The sequence below is a fragment of the Eptatretus burgeri genome, chromosome 10, assembly GCF_056783735.1.
Source record: "Eptatretus burgeri isolate ZD-2024b chromosome 10, Ebu_testis_v1, whole genome shotgun sequence".
Taxonomy (NCBI): domain Eukaryota; kingdom Metazoa; phylum Chordata; class Myxini; order Myxiniformes; family Myxinidae; genus Eptatretus; species Eptatretus burgeri.
Window position 1 is genome coordinate 29,056,196 of NC_140970.1, and position 26,243 is coordinate 29,082,438.

The following is a 26,243-nucleotide window of genomic DNA, read 5'->3' on the forward strand; positions in this document are numbered from 1 at the left end:
CTGTACACCACCCAAATGAAGGTATGCGTCGGAAGAACGTGTTGCATGCTTGGAACAAGATCGCCTGTCGTGCAGGTACTCTGCTCGTCGTTTATAAAACACTCACATGACCAAAGCTAAAATCACAGAATGCTGCTGCTGCTGGAGCTTATATGTTTTACTAATCAGAAGAAGCTCAACCCAAGAATAGCGATACTTTTTACATTTTATTCATTGAATGGGGGAAACCATAGGATACAGAAGCAAATTCGGTAAATTAATTACACGGACTTTAAATTGTCTGTAGTAATGAAGTTCTCTTCTCACTCTCGATTTGATGCTTGAATTTATGAAAGACCTGAAAAAAAAAGTGAATGGTTGAGGTGAAGGGCAATATTAACTGGTCATTCGGTTTCAATTCAAAAGCAGAAAACAAACAAACAGCAATAATTGTCACCAAGTTCACACTGCAAGTGGAAGCAGCTTAATGATGCTACAATGGGCTCTTCATTACATTCTAAAAAGTGCCAGAAACAAGCCAAGACCAAATAAACAATTTGCACCATCTGGAATTCACTTACTGGTTGTGTGTCCAGTAATGGAAAGATTGTGGCATAAACTTCCTAAGCTTCCGTTCTTAATGATGCAGCCAACTACCACTCAACATTCACAAAGGGATATTCTTACAAATCTCACATAAACCATGCCTGATGAGGTGATAGAATGTATAGGGACCATTTCTCTCATTATAATTACAGTATTCAGAATGCAAGGTGGACATTCGATTCATTCATGCTTTTCAGGTGCTTTGACATCTGGTCACCAACTCAGATTGGTGGATGACTCACGCTCAAGACCGTTTCCACAATTTTATTATTTTCAACTCGGACCTGGTGGAATCAATTCTATGTTAATTTTCTTGATACGTTCTACATTCTTTATGGACGTTTCAACTCCCACCCACCAACATGTTATAATCCCTCGGATCTCTCGTCCATGTTCTCAGATACTGTTGTTGCTTTTCCTCTGTTATTCAGCCTCCTTTTCCTATTCCTCTGTTATCCTTTGGTAAGGTCTCATCTTCCTGGAAATCACGAACGTCACTACCATCCACAAGAAGGGTATGAAAATATGACCACTGGACCTGTCATGTTGTAACCCAAAATTTGGTAGCATTCTGACTGGTGGGTCTGGAAAAGATTTTTGAAATAATTTACCAAGTCCACCATTTTGACCGATTTAAAGTCGTGTGACCGGAACGAGGTATGCAGTCCCCGTTACCTTGATGCTGAATTTCAGCCGGATCGGCCTTGCGGTTTGGCCGGAGAAGCCGGAATAGGAGACGGACGGTGCATGATAATACCTCATCTGGAATTCTAATTCCAGATAAACTAAAAACAGATCCTCTCGTCCACATGCCAGTATATTTACCAGTACTTCCACCTGTAAGCGCAATCATGGAGTCAATCGTTGCTGCTGGCACCTTTCCTCTTTTCAAACAGCCTGATCCTATCATGAATTTAAATTTCGGCCCAATCACTGTACTCTGGACATGCCGCTGCTACCCTCTCAATGAGGTGGTCACTCTACCTGGACATTCGACAGTCTGGCATCCCAATTAGCTTGACAAGCTCTCTGCCTGTGGCATACAAACAAGGTCACCCTCATTCCTGGGTTTTACTTCCTTCACTCACACATTCACTGCATTACTGTCAAGGAAACCCAATCATCTCATCCTCTCTTCCAGTCGAGGATCCAGTGCTCAAAGGCAGTTTGTGCACCAAATCTTGTTCTTCACATATAAAGAACCTCCTCCTTTTGCAGACTCCTCCATCTTGTCATATAGTACCTCAATCCCACTAATAGGCAGACAGTAGCTGCATCTCTGCTGATCTGGTAATGATTAGACAATGGTCTGATAAATGGAATCTTCTTCTTTCGGCTGCTCCCGTTAGGGGTCGCCACAGCGGATCATCCGTATGATCCGCATCGTGATTTGGCAAATGTTTTACGCCGGATGCCCTTCCTGACGCAACCCTGGTTGCCTCTTACGACACAGGGATATGGTACACCTATTTTAACCGGGGTATACACCGGCCCAGTACACTGGTACTCACTTCGCCGACCTCGGAAGGATGACAGGCTGAGTCAACCCCCTGGTGTATTAATTCAGTGGCCCAACGGGGCTTGAACTCAGGACCTTTTGGATCCCAAGCCGCTGCCCTAACCACTGCGCCAACACCAGGATGGTCTGATAAATGGAATATCTCCTTTAATCCTGACATCTCGGTCTGACCCTGTTGCTGCAGGATAGTAAAAAACCCCCCCCAAAAAAACACATTTCTACAGCTAGTCATTGGAACAGGTTCAGCCTCTTGTACTACTGGCCTCTGTCTGCCCAGACCTCTCACAGGCTGACCCTAGAGAAAAGCTGGCCTCCAAAGCTAGCCACAGACTAGACATCCTCGGTCGTTCAGTTATTCATTGGAAAAAGTGAAATAAATTCAGGACTACTCACACCCAAAAATGATTATCCAAAGCTCAATGGAGTACTACTCTTCCCTTTTGACTGGTGCTTGAGCATCACATCTGTTTAGACTCGACAATTTAAGGGTCAACATCATTGGAATTTCCCCCACCCATCCCCCTCACTTGCTGCTTCCTTCTCTGGAGGATAACCACCTTGAACAGTCCGTCTCCACCACTCCCAATAATTGATGCTGTGGCTTGTCAGAGAATCACCACATTAAAGTACCATTTCAGCTTGTGTTAAAGTGGAACCTCATCTTGCACCACAGTAAAAAAAAAAAAAAATCACGCAACATTGCTCAATCTCAAAGGAAACAACAGCCCAATTTTATTGCACCAACAGGACATCATGCACAGTTCAACAGGAATAAACCCACCATGCGCCTGCTTGCACTGGCGTAGAGCCTCATTGAAGCCCTCGCACAGGCCCAGGTCATGCTGCTGTTGGGCACATTCTAGGAACTGGCGCACTTCCAGCTGGCACGGCATGGTGCTGGGATTCGTAGCCATTTCGGAAGGAGTCTCCTGTGCAACATAAGAGTGAGGCTACTTAAAAAAAAAATTCAAGAAAATGCAAGCACTTTTCTCTTCTTCACCCACAAGTGCAATCTATCTATAATTCCAGGTGTGTGTGTGTGTGTGTGTGTGTGTGTGTGTGTGTGTGTGTGTGTGTGTGTGTGTGTGTGTGTGTGTGTGTGTGTGTGTGTGTGTGTGTGTGTGTGTGTGTGTGTGTGTGTGTGTGTGTGTGTGTGTGTGTGTGTGTGTGTGTGTGTGTGTGTGTGTGTGTGTGTGTGTGTGACCGTGACCAACGTTTCTCTCGACAACCACTGGTCCGATCTAATTGAAACTTGCCAGGTATATTGCTGGGGTCTTGTGGATGCGCCTTTTCAAGGTTTGATATTTATCGGACAAGTGGTTCCCAAGTTATGGCCATTTATTTCCAAACCAATGAAAGGACACGTTGCTGCGTAGGCGTGGCCGTTGGGGAAGAGATCCTCCGCCGCGTTCCCCATTATGGGTTACAACATACGGACTTCCGGATAGTGATGACTTGCTGTCTTATAATAATTTCTCGATTTCTTATGCGCATTTATAGATAAGCACAATGCCCCAATCCAGTCGTCATATATGAGAGCGAAGGAACGGACTGTGTGGTTGTTTGAAAGTTTTTTTTTTTTTCCTCTCTCTTCTCTTCTCTGTGTTTTTCCTTGCGATGACATTGCAAAAAGGCAAAATACGTTGGCGCTAATTGAATAATTGGCCATTAAAACTAAATTGCGAATAATCGTGCGAACTTCCGGATAGTGACGACTTGCTGTAGTGTTTCTCGATTGCTCGACTTACTGTATTCTTTCTTTCTCGATAAATTATAGAGATAAACACAATGCCCCAATCCAGTCGTCGTTTACGACAGCGAAGGAACGGCCTGTGTGGTTGTTTGAAAGGTTTTTTTTATTTTTATTTTTGCACGTACGGCCACGCACGTATGGGCACACGAGAGTGAAGGAACGGCCTGTGTGGTTGTTGTTTCTGGCACACGGTTTGAAAGTTTATTATTATTTTTTTGCATGTAGGGCCACGCACGTACGGCCACGTACTAGTATTACTAAAACTCTCATCTTGTATGTATGTATGTATGTATGTATGTATGTATGTATGTTCCCGAAATACAGCCAAAACGGTACACGAAAGCGCAAAACTTTTCAGCCCTCTAACTCGCCATTTTCCTGCGGTGTGCAGTATCAAGTTTTGTTAAAATCGGGAAACGAAAAAAATTAAAAAAATCAATTCCCAATTCAGTCAAGTACTCTTCAGGAGAATTTGATCAATGCAAACAACCTTAGCGGTATAGTTTGCTGGAGCTATCTTTTTCTTTTATTTTTTGAAACGATTTTTTTTATCAACCGCTGTCACAACGAGAACGCAACGGATTCACGGGTCGTCTAGTAACATTTAAAACCGTTTTCACTTCCATCTTAAACCCCTACCCCACCCTGAAAATTTGATATGAACTCACCTGGTAAGTCACATCAGGCTGCTTCTCACTGCCTTCAAGCCCACCAGTAAGGGCATGCCCAACGACGTGACCGACCGTAGAGCCGACTGCAACACCAGCAGCAGTCGATGCCATCTGTGCCATGAGGCCAGGAGGGCGAGAAGCAGTGGTTGGGGCAACAGCAGTAGGTTGGGGAGGAACACGAGCTGGAGGATGTGCTGCAGGCGCAGGACGTGGGGGAGCTCTGGAGTTAAGGAAACAGCAGTACAGCTCCATTAACATGGCACAACAACCTTAAAACACATGAAACTGTAAAATAGTTCATTGCAATCGACTCACTGAGGTCAGTCTTGGGGAGCTCGAGTGTCCGTGAAGATTAGAACTTGCAATAATTAATTTTCAAGTTGGATCTCAATCATCGCTGGCATATTGCAATTAAAACAACGTGTCCATTCATTTAACTTACTGTACATTGGTAACTGTCTGGAGTCGGCTCAAGAGCACCAAAAGTTATGGGAGAGGGGCAAGTGGAGGTTGAATGAGAGGAAGATGAGGAATACAAGGGGGGGAGGAAGATGGGGGGGGGAGAGGAAGATGGGGAGGGGAGAGGAAGATGGGGGGGGAGGAGGAATAGAAGGATGACAGGAAGACAAGGGGGAGGAGTGGAAGGATGACAGGAAGACAAGGGGGAGGAGTGGAAGGACGACAGGAAGACAAGGGGGGGAGTGGAAGAATGACAGGAAGACAAGGGGGGTGGAAGGACGACAGGAAGACAAGGGGGAGGGGTGGAAGGACCACAGGAAGACAAGGGGGAGGAGTGGAAGGACCACAGGAAGACAAGGGGGAGGAGTGGAAGGACCACAGGAAGACAAGGGGGAGGAGTGGAAGGACCACAGGAAGACAAGGGGGAGGAGTGGAAGGACGACAGGAAGACAAGGGGGAGGAGTGGAAGGACGACAGGAAGACAAGGGGGAGGAGTGGAAGGACGACAGGAAGACAAGGGGGAGGAGTGGAAGGACGACAGGAAGACAAGGGGGGGGAGTGGAAGGACGACAGGAAGACAAGGGGGAGGAGTGGAAGGACGACAGGAAGACAAGGGGGAGGAGTGGAAGGACGACAGGAAGACAAGGGGGGGAGTGGAAGGACGACAGGAAGACAAGGGGGGAGGAGTGGAAGGACGACAGGAAGACAAGGGGGGAGGAGTGGAAGGACGACAGGAAGACAAGGGGGGAGGAGTGGAAGGACGACAGGAAGACAAGGGGGGAGGAGTGGAAGGACGACAGGAAGACAAGGGGGAGGAGTGGAAGTACGACGGGAAGACAAGGGGGGAGTGGACGGACGACAGGAAGACAAGGGGGAGGAGTGGAAGGACGACAGGAAGACAAGGGGGAGGAGTGGAAGGACGACAGGAAGACAAGGGGGGAGTGGAAGGACGACAGGAAGACAAGGGGGGAGTGGAAGGACGACAGGAAGACAAGGGGGAGGAGTGGAAGGACGACAGGAAGACAAGGGGGGAGTGGAAGGACGACAGGAAGACAAGGGGGGAGTGGAAGGACGACAGGAAGACAAGGGGGAGTGGAAGGACGACAGGAAGACAAGGGGGGAGTGGAAGGACGACAGGAAGACAAGGGGGAGGAGTGGAAGGACGACAGGAAGACAAGGGGGGGAGTGGAAGGACGACAGGAAGACAAGGGGGAGTGGAAGGACGACAGGAAGACAAGGGGGGGAGTGGAAGGACGACAGGAAGACAAGGGGGGAGTGGAAGGACGACAGGAAGACGGGGGGGAGTGGAAGGACGACAGGAAGACAAGGGGGGAGTGGAAGGACGACAGGAAGACAAGGGGGGAGTGGAAGGACGACAGGAAGACAAGGGGGAGTGGAAGGACGACAGGAAGACAAGGGGGGGTGGAAGGACGACAGGAAGACAAGGGGGGGAGTGGAAGGACGACAGGAAGACAAGGGGGGAGTGGAAGGACGACAGGAAGACAAGGGGGAGGAGTGGAAGGACGACAGGAAGACAAGGGGGGGGGAGTGGAAGGACGACAGGAAGACGGGGGGAGTGGAAGGACGACAGGAAGACAAGGGGGGGAGTGGAAGGACGACAGGAAGACAAGGGGGGGAGTGGAAGGACGACAGGAAGACGGGGGGAGTGGAAGGACGACAGGAAGACGGGGGGGAGTGGAAGGACGACAGGAAGACGGGGGGAGTGGAAGGACGACAGGAAGACAAGGGGGGAGTGGAAGGACGACAGGAAGACAAGGGGGAGTGGAAGGACGACAGGAAGACAAGGGGGGAGTGGAAGGACGACAGGAAGACAAGGGGGAGTGGAAGGACGACAGGAAGACAAGGGGGAGTGGAAGGACGACAGGAAGACAAGGGGGGAGTGGAAGGACGACAGGAAGACAAGGGGGAGTGGAAGGACGACAGGAAGACAAGGGGGGGAGTGGAAGGACAACAGGAAGACAAGGGGTGGAGTGGAAGGACGACAGGAAGACAAGGGGGGAGTGGAAGGACGACAGGAAGACAAGGGGGAGGAGTGGAAGGACGACAGGAAGACAAGGGGGAGGAGTGGAAGGACGACAGGAAGACAAGGGGGGGGAGTGGAAGGACGACAGGAAGACAAGGGGGAGGAGTGGAAGGACGACAGGAAGACAAGGGGGAGGAGTGGAAGGACGACAGGAAGACAAGGGGGGAGTGGAAGGACGACAGGAAGACAAGGGGGAGGAGTGGAAGGACGACAGGAAGACAAGGGGGAGGAGTGGAAGGACGACAAGAAGACAAGGGGGAGGAGTGGAAGGACGACAGGAAGACAAGGGGGAGGAGTGGAAGGACGACAGGAAGACAAGGGGGAGGAGTGGAAGGACGACAGGAAGACAAGGGGGAGGAGTGGAAGGACGACAGGAAGACAAGGGGGGAGTGGAAGGACGACAGGAAGACAAGGGGGAGGAGTGGAAGGACGACAGGAAGACAAGGGGGAGGAGTGGAAGGACGACAGGAAGACAAGGGGGGAGTGGAAGGACGACAGGAAGACAAGGGGGGAGTGGAAGGACGACAGGAAGACAAGGGGGGGGGGGAGTGGAAGGACGACAGGAAGACAAGGGGGGGAGTGGAAGGACGACAGGAAGACAAGGGGGGGGAGTGGAAGGACGAGAGGAAGACGGGGGGAGTGGAAGGACGACAGGAAGACAAGGGGGGGGGAGTGGAAGGACGACAGGAAGACAAGGGGGGAGTGGAAGGACGACAGGAAGACAAGGGGGGAGTGGAAGGACGACAGGAAGACAAGGGGGAGTGGAAGGACGACAGGAAGACAAGGGGGGAGTGGAGAGGAAGACAAAGGGGGGAGTGGAAGGAGAGGAAGACAAAGGGGGAGTGGAAGGAGAGGAAGACAAAGGGGGGAGTTGAAGGAGAGGAAGCCATGGGGGGGGGAGAGTGGAAGGAGACACGGGGGAGGGAGCAGAACGAGAGGAAGACATTGGTGGGGTGGGGGGAGTGTAAGGGGAGGAAGAGACTTGGGAGGGGGAAGAGGGGAAGAGGGGAGGAGGAGATGTGGGGGGGGGAGGAGGAAAAGAGTTGGGAGGGGGGAAGAGGGGAGGAGGAGATGTGGGAAGAGGGGAGGAAGAGACTTGGGAGGGGTGGGAAGAGGGGAGGAAGAGATTTGGGAGGGGGCAGGAGACTTGGGAGGGGGGAGAAGACTTGGGAGGGGGAAGAGGCTTGGGAGGGGGGGAAGAGGCTTGGGAGGGGAGGAAGAGGGGAGGAGGAGACTTGGGGGGGGAGGAAGAGACTTGGGAGGGGGGAAAGAGGGGAGGAAGAGACTTGGGAGGGGGGGAAAAGAGACTTGGGAGGGGGGGAAAAGAGACTTGGGAGGGGGGAAAGAGACTTGGGAGGGGGGGAAAGAGACTTGGGAGGGGGGAAAAGAGACTTGGGAGGGGGGGAAAAGAGACTTGGGAGGGGGGGAAAAGAGACTTGGGAGGGGGGAAAAGAGACTTGGGAGGGGGGGAAAAGAGACTTGGGAGGGGGGGAAAAGAGACTTGGGAGGGGGGGAAAAGAGACTTGGGAGGGGGGAAAAGAGACTTGGGAGGGGGGGAAAAGAGACTTGGGAGGGGGGGGGGAAAGAGACTTGGGAGGGAGGGGGGAAAGAGACTTGGGAGGGAGGGGGGAAAGAGACTTGGGAGGGAGGGGGGAAAGAGACTTGGGAGGGAGGGGGGAAAGAGACTTGGGAGGGAGGGGGGAAAGAGACTTGGGAGGAGGGAAAGAGACTTGGGAGGGGGGAAAGAGACTTGGGAGGGGAAGAGACTTGGGAGGGGGGGAAAGAGACTTGGGAGGGGGGAAAGAGACTTGGGAGGGGGGGGGAAAGAGACTTGGGAGGGGGGGAAAGAGACTTGGGAGGGGGGAAAGAGACTTGGGAGGGGGGAAAGAGACTTGGGAGGGGGGGAAAGAGACTTGGGAGGGGGGGGGAAAGAGACTTGGGAGGGGGGGAAAGAGACTTGGGAGGGGGGAAAGAGACTTGGGAGGGGGGAAAGAGACTTGGGAGGGGGGAAAGAGACTTGGGAGGGGGGGAAAGAGACTTGGGAGGGGGGAAAGAGACTTGGGAGGGGGGAAAGAGACTTGGGAGGGGGGAAAGAGACTTGGGAGGGGGGAAAGAGACTTGGGAGGGGGGAAAGAGACTTGGGAGGGGGGAAAGAGACTTGGGAGGGGGGGAAAGAGACTTGGGAGGGGGGGAAAGAGACTTGGGAGGGGGGAAAGAGACTTGGGAGGGGGGAAAGAGACTTGCGAGGGGGCGGAAAGAGACTTGGGAGGGGGGGGAAAGAGACTTGGGAGGGGGGGAAAGAGACTTGGGAGGGGGGAAAGAGACTTGGGAGGGGGGGAAAGAGACTTGGGAGGGGGGAAAGAGACTTGGGAGGGGGGAAAGAGACTTGGGAGGGGGGAAAGAGACTTGGGAGGGGGGAAAGAGACTTGGGGGGGGGAAAGAGACTTGGGAGGGGGGAAAGAGACTTGGGAGGGGGGAAAGAGACTTGGGAGGGGGGGGAAAGAGACTTGGGAGGGGGGGAAAGAGACTTGGGAGGGGGGAAAGAGACTTGGGAGGGGGGAAAGAGACTTGGGAGGGGGGAAAGAGACTTGGGAGGGGGGGAAAGAGACTTGGGAGGGGGGGAAAGAGACTTGGGAGGGGGGAAAGAGACTTGGGAGGGGGGGAAAGAGACTTGGGAGGGGGGGAAAGAGACTTGGGAGGGGGGAAAGAGACTTGGGAGGGGGGAAAGAGACTTGGGAGGGGGGGAAAGAGAGACTTGGGAGGGGGGAAAGAGACTTGGGAGGGGGGGAAAGAGACTTGGGAGGGGGGGAAAGAGACTTGGGAGGGGGGAAAGAGACTTGGGAGGGGGGGAAAGAGACTTGGGAGGGGGGAAAGAGACTTGGGAGGGGGGAAAGAGACTTGGGAGGGGGGAAAGAGACTTGGGAGGGGGGGAAAGAGACTTGGGAGGGGGGAAAGAGACTTGGGAGGGGGGGAAAGAGACTTGGGAGGGGGGAAAGAGACTTGGGAGGGGGGGAAAGAGACTTGGGAGGGGGGAAAGAGACTTGGGAGGGGGGAAAGAGACTTGGGAGGGGGGAAAGAGACTTGGGAGGGGGGAAAGAGACTTGGGAGGGGGGAAAGAGACTTGGGAGGGGGGAAAGAGACTTGGGAGGGGGGAAAGAGACTTGGGAGGGGGGGAAAGAGACTTGGGAGGGGGGAAAGAGACTTGGGAGGGGGGAAAGAGACTTGGGAGGGGGGAAAGAGACTTGGGAGGGGGAAAGAGACTTGGGAGGGGGGAAAGAGACTTGGGAGGGGGGAAAGAGACTTGGGAGGTGGGGGGAAAGAGACTTGGGAGGTGGGGGGGAAAGAGACTTGGGAGGTGGGGGGAAAGAGACTTGGGAGGTGGGGGGAAAGAGACTTGGGAGGGGGGAAAGAGACTTGGGAGGGGGAAAGAGACTTGGGAGGGGAAAGAGACTTGGGAGGGGGGGAAAGAGACTTGGGAGGTGGGGGGGGAAGAGACTTGGGAGGGGGGGGAAGAGTGGAAGAAGGGGCAGGTTTCGGAGGTGGAATGGGTGATGACGCGAGAAGTGGGAGGTCGAGGGGTTGAACGTGGTCGTGTTGGCAGAAGAAGCCACCTCAGTGGAGGGATGATGATACCGGTGAGGAGGATATAGCGATCGGGAGTTGAACAATGAAACCCAAAGATAAATAATGCGAGCACTACAGGGTTTGTGTTGAAACCCTATTATTAGAGGGTTTGTAAAAAAAATAAAATAAAATAAAATTAAAAAAAAAAAACTTATTCTGAACAATATTAATAAACGTGACGTGTGTCAAGGTCACCAACGGTCGGTCTCCGTGTACCCCCCCCCCTTCATATTAAAACCACACACACTCCACAGGACCAGAAAACGAAACAACACTGTTGTGACGCGATGACGAAATAACGCGCCAAGTGGAGACCAGGGTTAGAAATAAAAACCGAACAACCCGACAGTGACGCACATTCAGGGCCCGGTCATCGTTCCTACCTGGGCGCAGGTGCGCGGGACATTCGGCTTCTGCTGCTCCGGGGCATGGTCACCTCGACACAAAGCTCCCCGAGTTACAACGGAGGAAGAAATAAAACCGCAAAACAAGCAAAGACAAGCAAGGACGACGAACGACGACGAACGACTCGCGTCACTACGACGTGCGACTGACGTCACCGCCTTTCAGATTCTGGAACGTTCGTACCACGTGCTTGGGATCCTGACTGAATTTTTCACCTTCAGGGCCGACACTGCGCAGTGAGGACGGCGGACGAGGCGAAGTTGGTGTCACCTGCAAGTATTTATGTTTGAAACCTACTTATGAGTGACGTCATTGTAAATGTGTGAGTGACGTTTCCTGTCGGTTTAAATTCGTACCAACGAGGGGAGAAAATAGTTCTTTCATTTACTGTTAGACATAGAACCATTCATTCCCGCCGACCAAGAAAACCGGAGGAGGAGGAGGAGGAGGAGTAGGGGGGGGGTCACGTGTTTGTGCCCATCATTGTACATAGAAACTTTACCAAGTTGACGAGGTAATCTTAACTGAGAAACCTATTGATTTTGAGGTCAAAGGTCATCTTGAGGTCAAATTTCTGAAATCGTCTTTTTTCATCCGATTGACTTGAAATGTGAACAAGATTTGCATATATTGCGTCACTGAATTGGGAAACCAACTAATTTTTTGAGGTCAAAAGGTCAAAGGTCAACTCGAGGTCAAACTTATAAAATCATCAACTTTAATCTGCAAAAGAATCGATTTTCATCCAATTGACCTGAGCTTTGATTAAGATCGTCAATTTTAATCTTTTTGAAACGTATAATTTGATGTATCATTGTCAATTTTATTTTTTTTGGGGGGGGGGGGGATACTTTTGCAAGTATTGTGTAAAACACGACATATATCTTGTTACGTGCAAAATCGAAGATGTTTCAAGTATATTGTTTAGTCGATTTTGTTATTCTGTCTGTCTATCACCGCCAGGTCACAATTTAAAACCGATCTTCACGAAACTTCACCACATGGTAGAGTTTGTCATAAGGAAGAAGCCCATTGTTTTTGATGTCAAAAGGTCAACATCGGTCAAAGGTCAACAACTTCGGAGGTGAGATTTTTGAAATCTTCAATTTTCATTCGATTGACTTGAAATTTGAAGACTATTTATATTTGAGGTCACTGAATTAAACCAGCCAATTATTTTTGAGGTCCGATTTGTTTTATGAATTTTGCAAGTGTTGTGCTATGCATGACACACTTCTTGTATGTTTGTTTGTTGGCGTGCAGGATATCTCTCAATGTTGCGGACGGATTCAGATGAAATTTGGTGGACAGGTTGAGTTGTGTGCCAAGGATGAACCGATTAGATTTTGGTGAAGATCCTGATCTGGCTGCTATAATTTTTTAAGTGATTCTTTGGATGAAACTTCGATGGTATGTTGGGTGTGTGACATGGAAAAATTGGTTCAATTTTGATGAAGATCCAAATCTGGATTCATATCTGATAAAAAATTTTAAGTGATTCGTCACCATTGAGAGGTGGGGTCAAAAAGATATGGAGCATAGCATGATATTTCAACAATTTATTGGGCCCAATATGTTCTACTGGTTATGACCATTTTGTAATAACGTACAAAGTCTTTCCTTGGCACTCCTGAACTCATAACCACCTTCAAGGCCTTCATCCACAGCTTGATGTAGTACTGCTCTCCCCTCTGGGCTTGTGCCCCTGCCTCACATCTTGCTCAGCTTAACACCGTGGAAACCAAGGCCTTGAAGAATATTGGAATATCCCACGAAGAAGCTGAGTCTATGGACTTATCACTTCACCATCACAGACAGGTTGGTGGTCTCTCGTTCTTCTTCCACCTTATTTCTGGTTTTGCACCCTCTGCTCTTTCCGTGCTTTGTCTCAACCCCACACCCCCAGCTTTCTGGAAGGCACACACGGTCCACCATCAACCCCCTTCTGGTGAAACTACCTAAATCCAGGATCACTGCTCACCTCCACTCATCCTCTTTTTTTTTTTTCCCACCTGGGGAATCAACTTCCACATTATCTTCAATCGTATTCTTCCCTCTAGGTCTTCAAGACAGCTGTCTCCCACCATTTCAGATCATCCCAATCCAAAACGATGATCTTTTCTACCCTCTTTAGCAAGGCTATTTGACATTTCTACCCCTGCCCCACTCCAATCCCTTCTCCTTCCAAATTTCCAGTTTTCCTTCCTGAGAGTTCCCTTCTATACCCATCTTATCCACTCCCATGCATCCTCTCCTGCCCCTCATTTCTCCCCACACCCATTGTTTTTGTGCCACCCCCTGTCTTATCCCTTCGGCTCGGCTGTTTGTGTTTCCTCCCTCTTTGGCTGTTCCTTTTGTCCTGTTGTGTTCTGATCCATTCAGTGTAGTACGAGCTCTTGCACGAGCCTCGACTATGTATACAAAAAATGTATTATTACTAGCATAACCCGCACTCTGCCCGACATGTTGGGGTGGGTGTGTTTGAGAAAGGAACTGATGTAGAGTATCAGTAGTAATTTTACTTTAATGCAGTAAGTGGAATACGATTTCACTGTTTCAGAACCATTTTATTTACTTTTTTTGTACCATGCACCTCATATGGTCTTTGAGATAATGTAATACGAATATCACGTTACTCGAGCGCAGAACAAAGTCGAAGATAGCGCGACACGAAACCACAAACTCAGAAATAATATATAAGATGCTATCTTATACTTTGATACCAAGTTGAGGCATTTTCGCACAATTTTCTGGAGGTAATTGGGGTATTTACAAACGCTTACATTGCCGGTTTCAGGTTGACAACAAAATATTGAAGCTGTGCATGATACCATTTACAAAATGATCTGACATGAAATGGCAGTGTATTTGCCAATTTTAATCACTAACGATAGTTCTTCTGAGCAGACCGCCATTGTCAATCAGGTAAATGTGTGCCATATGTCATGGTCCACATCACTTCATGTTGAGTTCCCATTTATAGCAATACATGTCAGGTATGGCAGCATGTGCTGTAGAAGCGCGTCGCTGCGTCGACTTTCCGCCGGTACTCCAGTGCCCTCCATCTTGCCTATCTTCATCTCCTTGAGATGCCGATCAACCTGCTGCAACCACAAAGCACGTGGTCGGCCCATTGGCTTCCTCCACTCACGAGGCTCTCTCACTGAGAGAATCTGGTGAGCAGGATCAGTGTCAGGAAAATGAGCCACATGTCCATCCAGCCACAGCTGACGCTCACGGACTATACAGGTAACAAATCTCATCTGAATCTCTCAGCAACTGCTCATTGGACACAAAGTCTGACCAGCAATAGCTAAGGATTCTCCGAAAGGGACCTGGTCCCGAAGGAGTTAATTCTCTGTGTCAGATCCCTGGTCAGAGTCCAAGTCTCACATCCGTAGAGCAAGACTGGAAGCACCAAGGACTTAAAGACTCAGACTTTCGTCTTCCTGCACAGGTATCGACTGCACCACACCCCATGATCCAGTGAATCCATGACTCCTCAGGCCCAACCCAGATGTCTGTTGACCTCTGGCTCACAACATGAGGACACATGAATATCACTACCAAGGTAAGTGAATCTCCCCGTAACCTCAACATCCTCACCACAAACGGGTACAGAGAAGACATCAGCATTCAAGATGTCATTGAAAGCCTGGATCTTAGTTTTGACCCAGGAAACCTGTAATCCCGGTTTCTCCGACTGCTCATTCAATGCCTCGAGGGTCCCCAAAAGGATATCCAGTGTCTCCGCAAATCATCTGCGAAATCAAGGTCAGACATCTTTATATCCCCAAACGATGCACGGCAGTTTGATCTCTCTGACATCCTTCCCATCATCTAGTCCATACAAGTGCTGAAAAGTGTGGGGGCTAATACACACCCCTGACAAACTCCAGTAACAACTGGAAATAAGTCAAAGATAGAACCACCACACCTCACAGCACTCTCATTACCAGAGTATCGTTCCGAAATCAGATTTATTAGTTTTGGTGGCACCCCACGAAGACCGAGAATCCTCCAGAGAGCATCCTGATTCACTTAATCAAATACTTTGCAGAGATCAACCTATGACTGCGAGCAGCCCCTGCCAAAACTCTCACCTGCGTGACCTGAAGAGCAAGGATACGGTCATTCGCTGACCTATTTTGTGTGAAGCCCGACTGCTCTGGGTGCTGGTGCTCAAGCAGATGGTGGAAAACCCCATCAAGAATTATCCGAGCAAAATCTTTGCCTGGCAATGACAGCAGCATCACCCCTCGGTAGCTGTTGCAGTCCTGGCGATTACCCTTTCTTTTCCAGAGAGGGACAACAAGGTCCTTCTTCCAGTTAGTTGGGATGATGCCTGTGTTCCAGGCAGAGCACAGAACTGCATGCAATGACATGAGTGCAGCATTTCCACCAGCCTTGAGAAGTTCAGCATGGATGCCACAGATCCATGGAGTCTTACCCCCTTTCAACTGCTTCCCCGCAGCCTGTGTTTCCATAAACAAAGGCGGATCACAGTTGATTGGAGGGTCAGAAATAGGGATAGGGTCAGAACCTTTGATATCCAACTCGACAGCAGGTGGATCAGCCTGGAACAGCCGCTCAAAGTAACCCGCCCAGCGTGCCTTCACTTCGGACTCCTCTGTCAAGCGTCCACCACCCTCCGCTGTAACTGCAGTACAACGAAAGATGGGCTTGGAGGAACAGAATGCATGAATTCCTCTGTAAGTAGGATGAGAATCACTTGATCACTTGACTCAGAATACACACTCCAAAAAAATACTAATTTGAGGTGAGACATCTATTAACCCGGAGACGGGTACCCTGCTATGTTTATTAATTATGTACTCTTTGAACATGAGTTGGACTGTGAGTACATCTAAAAATTACTTATTATATTGGACCTTGACTACGTCTATTAATTACGGACTATCGGGACATACATTTTAGACATGTAGACCTTTAGAGCACTTCCACCTTTTATACCATTTAGACCATTTCAAATCTTTTATACCCTTTGGACCTTTTAACACCCTTTATACCCTTTGAGGATATAATTGGCCTTTACAACCTTTACACCTCCATTGGCCTTTACACCCTTAAGTCCCCTTAAGGCTAAAACCTTTTATATCCATCATACCCTTTAAGACTCCTAAAACCCTTTGTAACCCTAAAGGCTAAGACCCCTAAACCAATAAGACTATTTAGACTGCCTAAGACCTATTCCACCCCTTAAGACCCTTTATAAATCTCAGACCCTTAAAGATGCTTAAGGATCCTATTAGACCCTGAAGACCCCATTAGAACCCTTATATCCCTAAGACCCAATAGATCTGATTTGACCCATCTGAGGGCCTTCTGCAGTAACACTTGAGGCTCACCAGCTTGAATCAAAAAGCCCCCATTGGTAAGCTGATCTTGATCTCTCTCTCTCTCTTGATCTCTCTCTCTCTTGATCTCTCTCTCTCTCTTGATCTCTCTCTCTCTCTTGATCTCTCTCTCTCTCTTGATCTCTCTCTCTCTTGATCTCTCTCTCTCTCTTGATCTCTCTCTCTCTCTCTTGATCTCTCTCTCTCTCTCTCTTGATCTCTCTCTCTCTCTTGATCTATCTCTCTCTCTCTCTGATCTCTCTCTGGATTTCTCTCTTTCTGATGTACCATACTCTTCACAGAGCGTTGGTTCTGCCAAAGCAGCTTTCTGAGCAAGGATGTTACCCAGTGGTTTGCCATTGCCTTCCCCTTCCCCGTTACGGTTTGAATGATCCCCATTCCCAGCAGTTGTTAGAGCAGCAATTTGGAATTTGGCCAGGGCAATGGCGATATCTTGCCTACTATTTGTTAAGGACACCGTGAGTTCTTTAATGTCCATCCCAGGGACAGCACACACATTGATGAATCATTCTGCCTGTGAAATACCAGGATGGCAGTTAAAAGATGGGTCAGAATTCGAACCTAGGTTAGATAGCTTAGAGGCGCGTGTGCGTGTCTGTCTAGGCCATCCTGCCATCCCCCATATTAATATTGTTATTATTACCCCACTCACACAAAGTGAAAAGCGGGGCTAAGCAATTGGTTCACTTATGTCTGTCTGCCCGTCCATCTACAAATGTCAGTTTATGATCGAGGTACAGCTTGATATCAATTGAATATTGTATTTTGAACACAAATTGGATCATGAATTGGAAAACGATCCTGCAGTTTGCAGTACTTTGGCTCTAAATTAACCCAATCGAACATGCGCAGGGAGTAGTGAGATACTTTTTAAGCGGTGTAGCCGCTTCAATGTTTTGGAATGTCCTTCCATCCACCATCCGTCCATCCATAAAAAATAAGAATAAGAAGAACCCTTCTAACCCCTCCGTGTGGGGGATAACCAGTCCCAAGTTGGCGTTTGCAGTTTTGCCATGTGTGCCCACGTGCCCATGCACACAAATAGACTTTTTTGGGGGGGAAACTACACCGCTTCCTTCATACATGGATACAGTTTTTTTTCAGTCTGTCTGTCTGCCTGCCTAGCAGTCAAAAAATTGAAAATCATTCTAAACAGGAAACACTGTTTTTAAGGACATCCTCAAGGACACAAACAACAGGAATGAAGAACTAAAATTATCCAGTTTTGCCATATTGGACATGTTAAATAATTGGTGTATAAGACACTGCATTAGCAGCGGTAAACTTCCAAAAAATTTTCATACTACCTTTAAAAATCGACTTTATTTCAATCGAATTATACTTGCTGAGTACTCGCCCTATGGGCGATCTTGTTCCAAACTTGCAACATATTCTTCTGACGCGTCCCTTTATTTGGGTGGTGTATAGGCAACTGACAGCTCTTTATAGGCAATAAAAAACCTGGGTTATGTGCATGAAGCAAAAACATCCCTCCTGCCTCTAATTCAAAGCACCTCACTGCACTGGAAAACGTGGGGACAGCAATACTGTAACTGTAAATGGTGGAGACTTGTAATATCCTCCCCCACCTAGAGGTGGCGCTGCATGATACACGTTTACAGAGAGTTTGCATCCCCCCCCCCCACCCCAAATCACTGGCAAAGATAAAAACACAACTATACATTAATTGGGGTCATGCTGATCCTATGTAGCATGTCTGGATGTAATTGTCCCAGAACTGTAGGAGGAGTAGCGCGACAAACACACAACACTGGTACGTGAATTTTAGTAAGGATACTTGAACACTGCGTGGGGAAAGGTGTTCTATGAACTCTCCCGTTTGTTTTAGCGAGGCATACACAGCAGTAATTACATTTTGTTGAGAGTTAGAACAATAACCGAAGAGCCCACCTACAGTGTCTTCAGAAAGTATTCACACCCTTGACTTTTGTCACATTTTGTTGTGTTACAGCCTGAAATTAAAATGGATTAAATTAAATTTTTTGCCACCGATCGACACAAAATACGCCAAAATGACAAAGTGAAAACGTGTTTTACAAGTTAATTAAAAATGAAAATCTGAAATATCTTGCATCAATAAGTGTTCAACCCCTTTGCTATGACACTCCAAATTGAGCTCAGGTGCATCCAATTTCCTTTGATCATCTCTGAGATGTCTCCACAACTTGATTGAAGTCCACCTGTGGCCAAGTGTGATTGAACATGATTTAGAAAGGAACACAACTTTCTATATAACGTCCCACAGTTGACAGTGCGTGTCAGAGCAGAAACTCCACATGAAGTCCAAGGAACTGTCCGTAGAACTCCGAGATCGAATTGTGAGGAGGCATAGATCTGGGGAAGGGTATAAAACAATTTCTAGTGTTGAAAGTTCCCAAGAGCACAGTGAGTTCCATCGTTAGGAAATGGAAAGAATATGGAACTACCCAGATTCTTCCTTGAGCTGGGTGTCCCACCAAACTTAGCAACTGGGTAAGAAGGACCTTGGTCAGGGAGGTGATCAAGAACCCAATGATCACTCTGACAGAACTAGAGTTCCTTGGCTGAGGTGGGATAATCTGTCAGAAGCACAACAATCTCTGCAGCACTTCACAAATCGAGGCTTTATAAGAGAGTGGTCAGACTGAAGCCACTCCTGAAAAAAGGCACGTGACAGCATGCCTGGAGTTTGCAAAAAGGCACGTGAAAGACTGAGAGCATGAGACAAAAGATTCTGTGGTCTGATGAGACGAAAATTGAACTCTTTGATCTGAATGCAAATCACTACGTCTGGAGGAAACCGAGCATAGCTCATCATCCATCTAACACTATCCCTACCGTGAAGCATAGTGGTGGCAGCAGAATGCTACGGGGATGCTTTTCAGTGGCAGGGACTGGGAGACTTGTAAGGATAGAGGGAACAATGATTGGAGCCAAACACAGGCAAATCCTTGAGGAGAACCTGTTTCAGAATGCAAAAGACCTCAGACTGTGGTGAAAATTTACATTCCAACAGGACAATGACCTCAATCATACAGCCTAAGCAACACTGGAATGGCTTCAGAACAAGAACGTGAAAGTTCCTCAGTGGCCCAGCCAAAGCCTCAACTTGAATCCCATTGAGAATCTTTGGAAAGACTTGAAGATTGTTGCTCACCAACACTCCCCATCCAACTTGACAGAGCTTGAGCAAATCTCCGAGGAAGAATGGGAGAAAATCCCCAAATCCAGATGTGTAAAGCTAATACAGACCTACCCAAGAAGACTCAAAGATGTAATCACTGCCAAAGGTGCTTCTACAAAAATATTGATTCAGGGGTTTGAATACTTATTGAAGCAAGATATTTCAGCTTTTCATTTTTCAGTAATTTGTAAAAAATTTAAAAACATATTTTCACTGTCATTTGGGGGTATTTTGTGTAGATCGGTGACAAAAAAAATTAAGTTGAATCCACTTTAAATTCAGGCTGTGAAACAACAAAATGTGACAAAAGTCAAGGGGTGTGAATAATTTCTGAAGGCACTGTATGTGTGGCTGAAGTTAGATCTGGTTTTGTTTATAATTTAGATTTAGTTTGGTATTGTTTATTTGCGTACAAACATAATACTTTCAATGAAGGGGGGATGTTGTGATTGGCAGTAGGGGGGGGGGGGGCTTGGCTTGTGTGTCGGTTGCTTTTAGCCATGATGGTGTTATGTCCTTTGGGAGCCCAGCATCATCTTTAAAAAGAACGTGATTCAACCTGTGTCCTGACATTATTACAGTAAACTAAGTAAGTAAGTGATCTTTTCTACCCCTGTTAAACCATTCCCCATCGTCCCCCCAAATTTCCGGTTTTCCTTCCTGAGAGTTTGTTTCTGTCTCCATCTCGTCCCTTACCCCTTGTGTTATGGATGTTAGCTTGTTTCATAATACCACCTCGTGGATGATAATGGCATTGCAATACTGTGTGCATGTAGATCTGGAGTCGGTTCCGACCCGGGTCTGTTTTGAACGTGCAATATGGCTTACTTGAATTAAAACCAGGCCGTGTCCTTTGATGTAAGTGTCTGAAACACCTTGTGGTATAGTGCACATATACACATCACAGGATGTGACGTGACATGGTGGAGGAGTCTGGCGGACGGAGCTGGAGAGATGTATTGGAGTCGTTAGCTCTCGGTCAGAGCCTCATGTCCAAGTTATGACTTCTATGCTTTATATATGGGCTGTTTCACAGTCATGGTCATTTCTGGTATTTTGTACCCTTGCATGCTAAGTAGCTAAATGAGCGGCTGTAATATCTCTGTCATTATGGCCAGTAGTTGGTACTAGTGATGGCACAACTTGGACCACTTTTTATTTGACAAAAAAATGTTAATTTTTGGCAGAATGGCATAAAAATTGCCATTTTTCTTTGACAAATAGCTGTCTCATTTTCTCCAGGTACACTGCATTCACAGTGTATAAACAAATACAAGCAGAAATTGGGACTTTTATTTGTTGTTGCATCAATTTAATACCTCTTCTGTACTTTGTCCACAACATATTATTCTTTTCAGACGAAGAATATTTATTTCACCCTCAATAAATATGTCCCACCGTTCGTCCGTCAAAAAATGTCCTCTTCGGAAATGCATATTGTAGAAGAATTTTTTTTAAATAAATAAAGGGTCTTTTTAAAAGTTTATTGTGTGTTTTACCAAGTGTGTATATACCTGCACTGAAATTATGCTCCAAAGTTTGAGTGTAACCAATAACCTTCTATTTTCATGGCCTGCACTGATTGCCTTACATGTGTCCGTCAAAAATGTGTCCTCTCCGGAAACACCGAAACTGCCATGAGTTATAAGGAAACTACTAGTCCATGGGCCCAGGCATATATCGGTACCATCTGAGGAAACCAAACTTTAGGGCTACTAAGTTATTGGTAGGGACTACATGATTATTTCAATATGTGATAACTGTTCCAGAAGAGCAGCTTAGTGTATGTATTTTGCATTTTTACCATTTTACCATTCTGAGATAATGACGTTTTGTGGGAAAATCACACAATGGACTATTGACACATCCCATGAAGGTAATATCATTCAATAACAGCTCAGGATATCCAGATTTGTTATCTGCACACTTACAACAAGCATACTTCCCATCTTGAGGCACATGCTTTAGTTTGGTATTCAAATTACGGCTGATTTGCACGCTAGATTTTGTGAAATTTTGCGGATTTATTATTATCATTATTTACGGAATGTGTGTGTCCCATATGAGTGCCACAGTCCTAATGGATCAGCTACCCATATGGACCTGGTTTGCAGGGAGGCACAAAGGAGGACCATCCAGCTGGTTTCAACAAAGTTGTAGACTTTTTCCTTCCCCTACCCCCGAAATGCAAATTGCGGCTGAATATATGAAAATTACAATGTAGCTCAAACTTGATATAATCTTTCGCCCCACCAGAAATGTTTCAGGTTGTGCACACTGGAAAGTATGTAAATGTATTTTATAATGTCATAAGTGTATCCGACTTTCTTGTTGTATATTGCAGTGACTGGGTCTGATTGACAATGGAGTCCACTGGTGAAGAAGAACGCACCAGGTTGCCACAGAAGCGTGCACGCATGGACTGTGCAATCCACTGTTCCGATGAGGAGGCAGACGCAAAATTGGTGTCACCACAAAACATTGAGTCTTGGAGAACTCTGCTGAGAGCTGCTCAGATACGAAAGCATGCCCCTATCCTGAACATGGCCAAATACTTATCCGCGGGAGAAATCCCACCAGTACAGTACCATCGCAAGTGCCGCAGCATTTTCACCATGAAGAAACTTCTTGACTCTATCATTGCCAGAGAAGATTCCAGGGGCAAAATCGCAAAAGACACTCCCAGGAGGTCATCTAGAGAGGCGCCCAGCACGTCAAGGGTATATGATGAACAGTGTATCTTCTGCGAAAAAGTGAGCAAGTATCTGAGAGGTCAAAACACCAGGGAGCCCCTCACGCAATGCGCCGAGTTACGTGCTGATGACAGAATCAGGGCAGCAGCAGTCAGGAAACTAGATAATAGGATGCTTGCTGTTGTGAGCAGAAATCTTGTCGCTGCAGAGGGCCATTACCACAAGTCTTGCTACCTTTCATACACAAAGGATCATTCCACCAGCGGTAACATAGAAGGTGAGGAACAAGGCGAAGACATTCAAGCTCGACAGTACGAGGCAGCAGAGAAGCACTCCTACAGTGAACTCTTCAGGTACATTAGAAATGAACTCTTCCCCAACCCTGAAGTGTTACCCTTGAGAGATCTAACTTCCAAACTGGTGACATGCATGAACTCCTGTGGTATCAGTCAAGTTAAAGATTCAACGAAGAAACACCTTCGTCGTAAGCTTGAAGCTGAGTTTGCAGGAGCACTGCACATATTTCCGGACAGCAAAGGAAAAGTTCTTCTTTATCCAGACAGCCTTTCGATGAGTGAGCTTGCCAAAGTGACATATGCCTTGAAGGTGGAGTTACACAATGTGACATTTGCCAACACTGGAGATGTCATAACCAAAGCAGCATTGAAGATGAGAGACGACATCAAGAAGCAAGATGTCACTCAAATATGGCCACCAGATGTGGAGCACAGTGATGGCAGCATCCCTGAATCTGTGACCAAGCTCCTGAAAACAATGCTGACAGGAGAAAAGGAGTGCACAGATCCATCACAAAGGGTCACGCGACTTGTCAGCTCCTTTGGCCAGGACTTGGTCTATGCCGTTTCTGGTGGCAAGAACTATATATATACACCAATTGAAAAATCATAACTAGGATTGGTTTCCTTAGATGGTACCGACAAGTAGAATTTCTGGCCTGGGCCCATGGACTATAAGCTGCCAGTCTGCAATGGTTATCACATCAAAATATTATATATATATATATATATATATATATATATATATATATATATATATATATATATATATATATATATATATATATATATATATATATATATATACACCAATTGAAAAATCATAACTAGGATTGGTTTCCTTAGATGGTACCGACAAGTAGAATTTCTGGCCTGGGCCCATGGACTATAAGCTGCCAGTCTGCAATGGTTATCACATCAAAATATTTTATATATATATATATATATATATATATATATATATATATATATATATATATATATATATATATATATATATATATATATATATATATATATACACCAATTCAAAAATCATAACTAGGATTGGTTTCCTTAGATGGTACCGACAAGTAGAATTTCTGGCCTGGGCCCATGGACTATAAGCTGCCAGTCTGCAATGGTTATCACATCAAAATATTACATATATATATATATATATATATATATATATATATATATATATATATATATATATATATATATATATATATATATATACACCAATTCAAAAATCATAACTAGGATTGGTTTCCTTAGATGGTACCGACAAGTGGAATTTCTGGCCTGGGCCCATGGACTATACTTGCTGGCTATAAATTTTGGTGTTTTGTAAGGTTAACATGGTCATGAATATCCATTATCAGTAAAAGGTATTTACATTTATGTAATTTTTCTTGTTACAACACTGATTGAATGTCCATGTCAAAAATGTCCTCTCCGGAAAGTTATTCAATGGCGTTCAACAGGAGATTAATCACATGAAATGACATTGAATTTTGTACAATTATTGCTCCATCCAGCACAATATTGACTATTGTTTATAAAGTATGCTGAATTTGATTACTTTTAACACATTTACTCTTGTTTTTGAAGGCTAAACCTGGGCTTCCTGGAACATGCTTAGTTGTCTGAGAAATAAATATGACATAATTCCAACCGTATGATCACTTTTTGCAAAAATAAATACGTAGTAACATCTGTCATCACATATGGTTACACCAAAATAATAATATACAGATATTTGGTACAATACAAGCCATAAAAGAGCCCATAATATTACTTTCCGGAGAGGACAAAAATATTTGACGTATGTATGCCTGTTGCTTTATGTAGATTTTCTACTTTTCTGCTTGCAGATTAATCAACTGCTGGTGGTGGAAAACAGTGGTGGCAGTTAGAATAACCCCTCACTCTCCTGTAGTTGTAGCATTTTACTGCTATAGTGGTTACTGCTTTAGTATTATACCCAAACTAGAGTGGTAAGGATATAGCTTGGTTATAATACTGGTAAAGAATCATTATGGCAATAAACCATAACTAACTGTTGTTATTACAGATCCAGATCAAGTAATAAGTAATCACAACAGCTGTGCACAAACAATGTCACAAACTCTGACAGTCAAGTTTAATTGGATATGTCATACACGTTCTCTTGCGAGTGCTAAAGATTCAACTCCAAGCAGCATTCCCCAAAGTGCTGCTGCAAAATCTCGCCGCAAATTAAAGGAAAATAATCCAGATAGACACAAAGAATATCTCGCCAGAGATGCTGAAAGGAAGAGAAAACATTATGCATCAACTTCCAACAAGAAGACAGATAATGAATTGAAGGAATGCAGAAGGAAGTGGGCAGCAAGTAAGAGAGAACAGCGAAATAAAAACAAAAAGGAACACATTAAGGCACAATCCACAAACAACAACAAAAAACGGTACAAGGACATGACACCTGAGGAAAAGAAAAAATACATGGCAGACAAGAAGAGAGAGAGTAGAGGGAAGCTAACAAGGCAGAAGAAAGTAATTATAAAACTAAAGGAGACCAAAAGAAGAAGAATATCAAGAGAAGGGGACATGCCACAGCTAGAAGAGGATCAAAGTAGGCCAACAGACATAATGAGAACGCCTACAAAAACAGCAGCTTTGAAATCTTCCCCCCAGCAAAGCTACTATGCACCGAAAGATAGCCAAAATAAAAGAAAAATTGCCGTTGGACTAAATGATACAGCCAGTTTTAAAAAGTGTCAAAATCCCGTCTAGATTCACTTACTAGGTGTATTTTGTATTGGCATTATAAGATAAATGTATTACTTTGCAGTTATATCTTGTACAGAATGTATTGCTTCATGTCAAAATATTATGTCCTCTGGAAGAAATATGTGATTTTCTTCATATTTTTCATTGTAGTGGTAAACTTTTATTTTCAGAGATAAATTTGTAACTTTTTCAGAATATGTAGAAAAGTACATGTAGTTTTAAAATGTTGTGCTAAATTCCATCATATGTAGTGCTATTAGTGACAGTGGTAATTAAAACATATCTTTTTTTCTGGATATTTGAAACTTACTTCAGTCTTTTATTGATATTTCTACAAATATACTTCATTTGTATACTGAATCATAATTCCAGTAATGGAATAATACTTGTGGAACAAATGGAAACCACTGAAGTTTGATAGTGTTGTTATTTTGTGGTTATAGTTGAATTGTATTAATGACTGTTGTAGTTTAAAAAGTACTCTCCTAACATCCTTGGGGTATTATTTTTAATAAGAAATATTCATTCAGATGCTCCAAAAATTTTGATATAAGTATTGTAATTAACAATGTTGGATTTGGAGAAATAAAAAATATTGAGTTTGAATTTTTATCCCCCGCCGCGTGGCGGAAGGGGGATATTGTTGTCACCCGGGTCGTCCGTCCGTCCGGCTGGCTGGGCGTCAACATTTATAGCTGTGAGTGCGATAACTCATAAACTGTTCGCAATATCGATTTCAAATTTGGGTCACACATGTACCACCTGAAAAGGAAGAACCCTATTGATTTTGGGCGTGGCCGAATCCAAGATGGCCGACTGGTTCAATGGTGGGGGATTCCCCATCTCTGATGGGTATATTTAGTGGTTGTGAGACA

General features: G+C 46.0%; 2 protein-coding genes across 4 annotated transcripts; one reads left to right on the plus strand and one right to left on the minus strand.

Annotated features, from left to right (window-relative positions):
* Positions 1 to 187: 187 nt before the first annotated feature.
* CHCHD2 (coiled-coil-helix-coiled-coil-helix domain containing 2) lies at positions 188 to 11,236 on the minus strand. Its single transcript, XM_085897659.1, has 4 exons — positions 11,039 to 11,236; positions 4,526 to 4,748; positions 2,886 to 3,033; positions 188 to 337 (listed from the first exon to the last, which is right to left on the minus strand). Exons 1-4 carry the CDS (start codon positions 11,083 to 11,085, stop codon positions 327 to 329), a joined length of 429 nt encoding a protein of 142 aa, XP_085753785.1. The 5' UTR covers positions 11,086 to 11,236; the 3' UTR covers positions 188 to 326.
* On the plus strand, positions 11,101 to 25,974 carry LOC147018190 (uncharacterized). 3 transcript variants are annotated; one of them, XR_015062306.1, is made up of 4 exons: positions 11,101 to 11,382; positions 12,024 to 12,144; positions 12,324 to 12,470; positions 24,471 to 25,974. XR_015062306.1 is itself a non-coding variant. In XM_085897651.1 (4 exons), the coding sequence occupies exon 4, from the start codon at positions 21,986 to 21,988 to the stop codon at positions 23,222 to 23,224; it is 1,239 nt and encodes a 412-aa protein (XP_085753777.1). In that variant the 5' UTR covers positions 11,101 to 11,382; positions 12,024 to 12,144; positions 12,324 to 12,470; positions 21,967 to 21,985; the 3' UTR covers positions 23,225 to 25,974. The 3 variants fall into 3 exon arrangements, 2 of the variants coding, with proteins under 2 accessions (XP_085753777.1, XP_085753778.1); XM_085897651.1 differs by having other exon boundaries at positions 21,967 to 25,974; XM_085897652.1 differs by having other exon boundaries at positions 12,324 to 12,409; positions 21,967 to 25,974.
* The last annotated feature ends 269 nt before the right edge of the window (positions 25,975 to 26,243 follow it).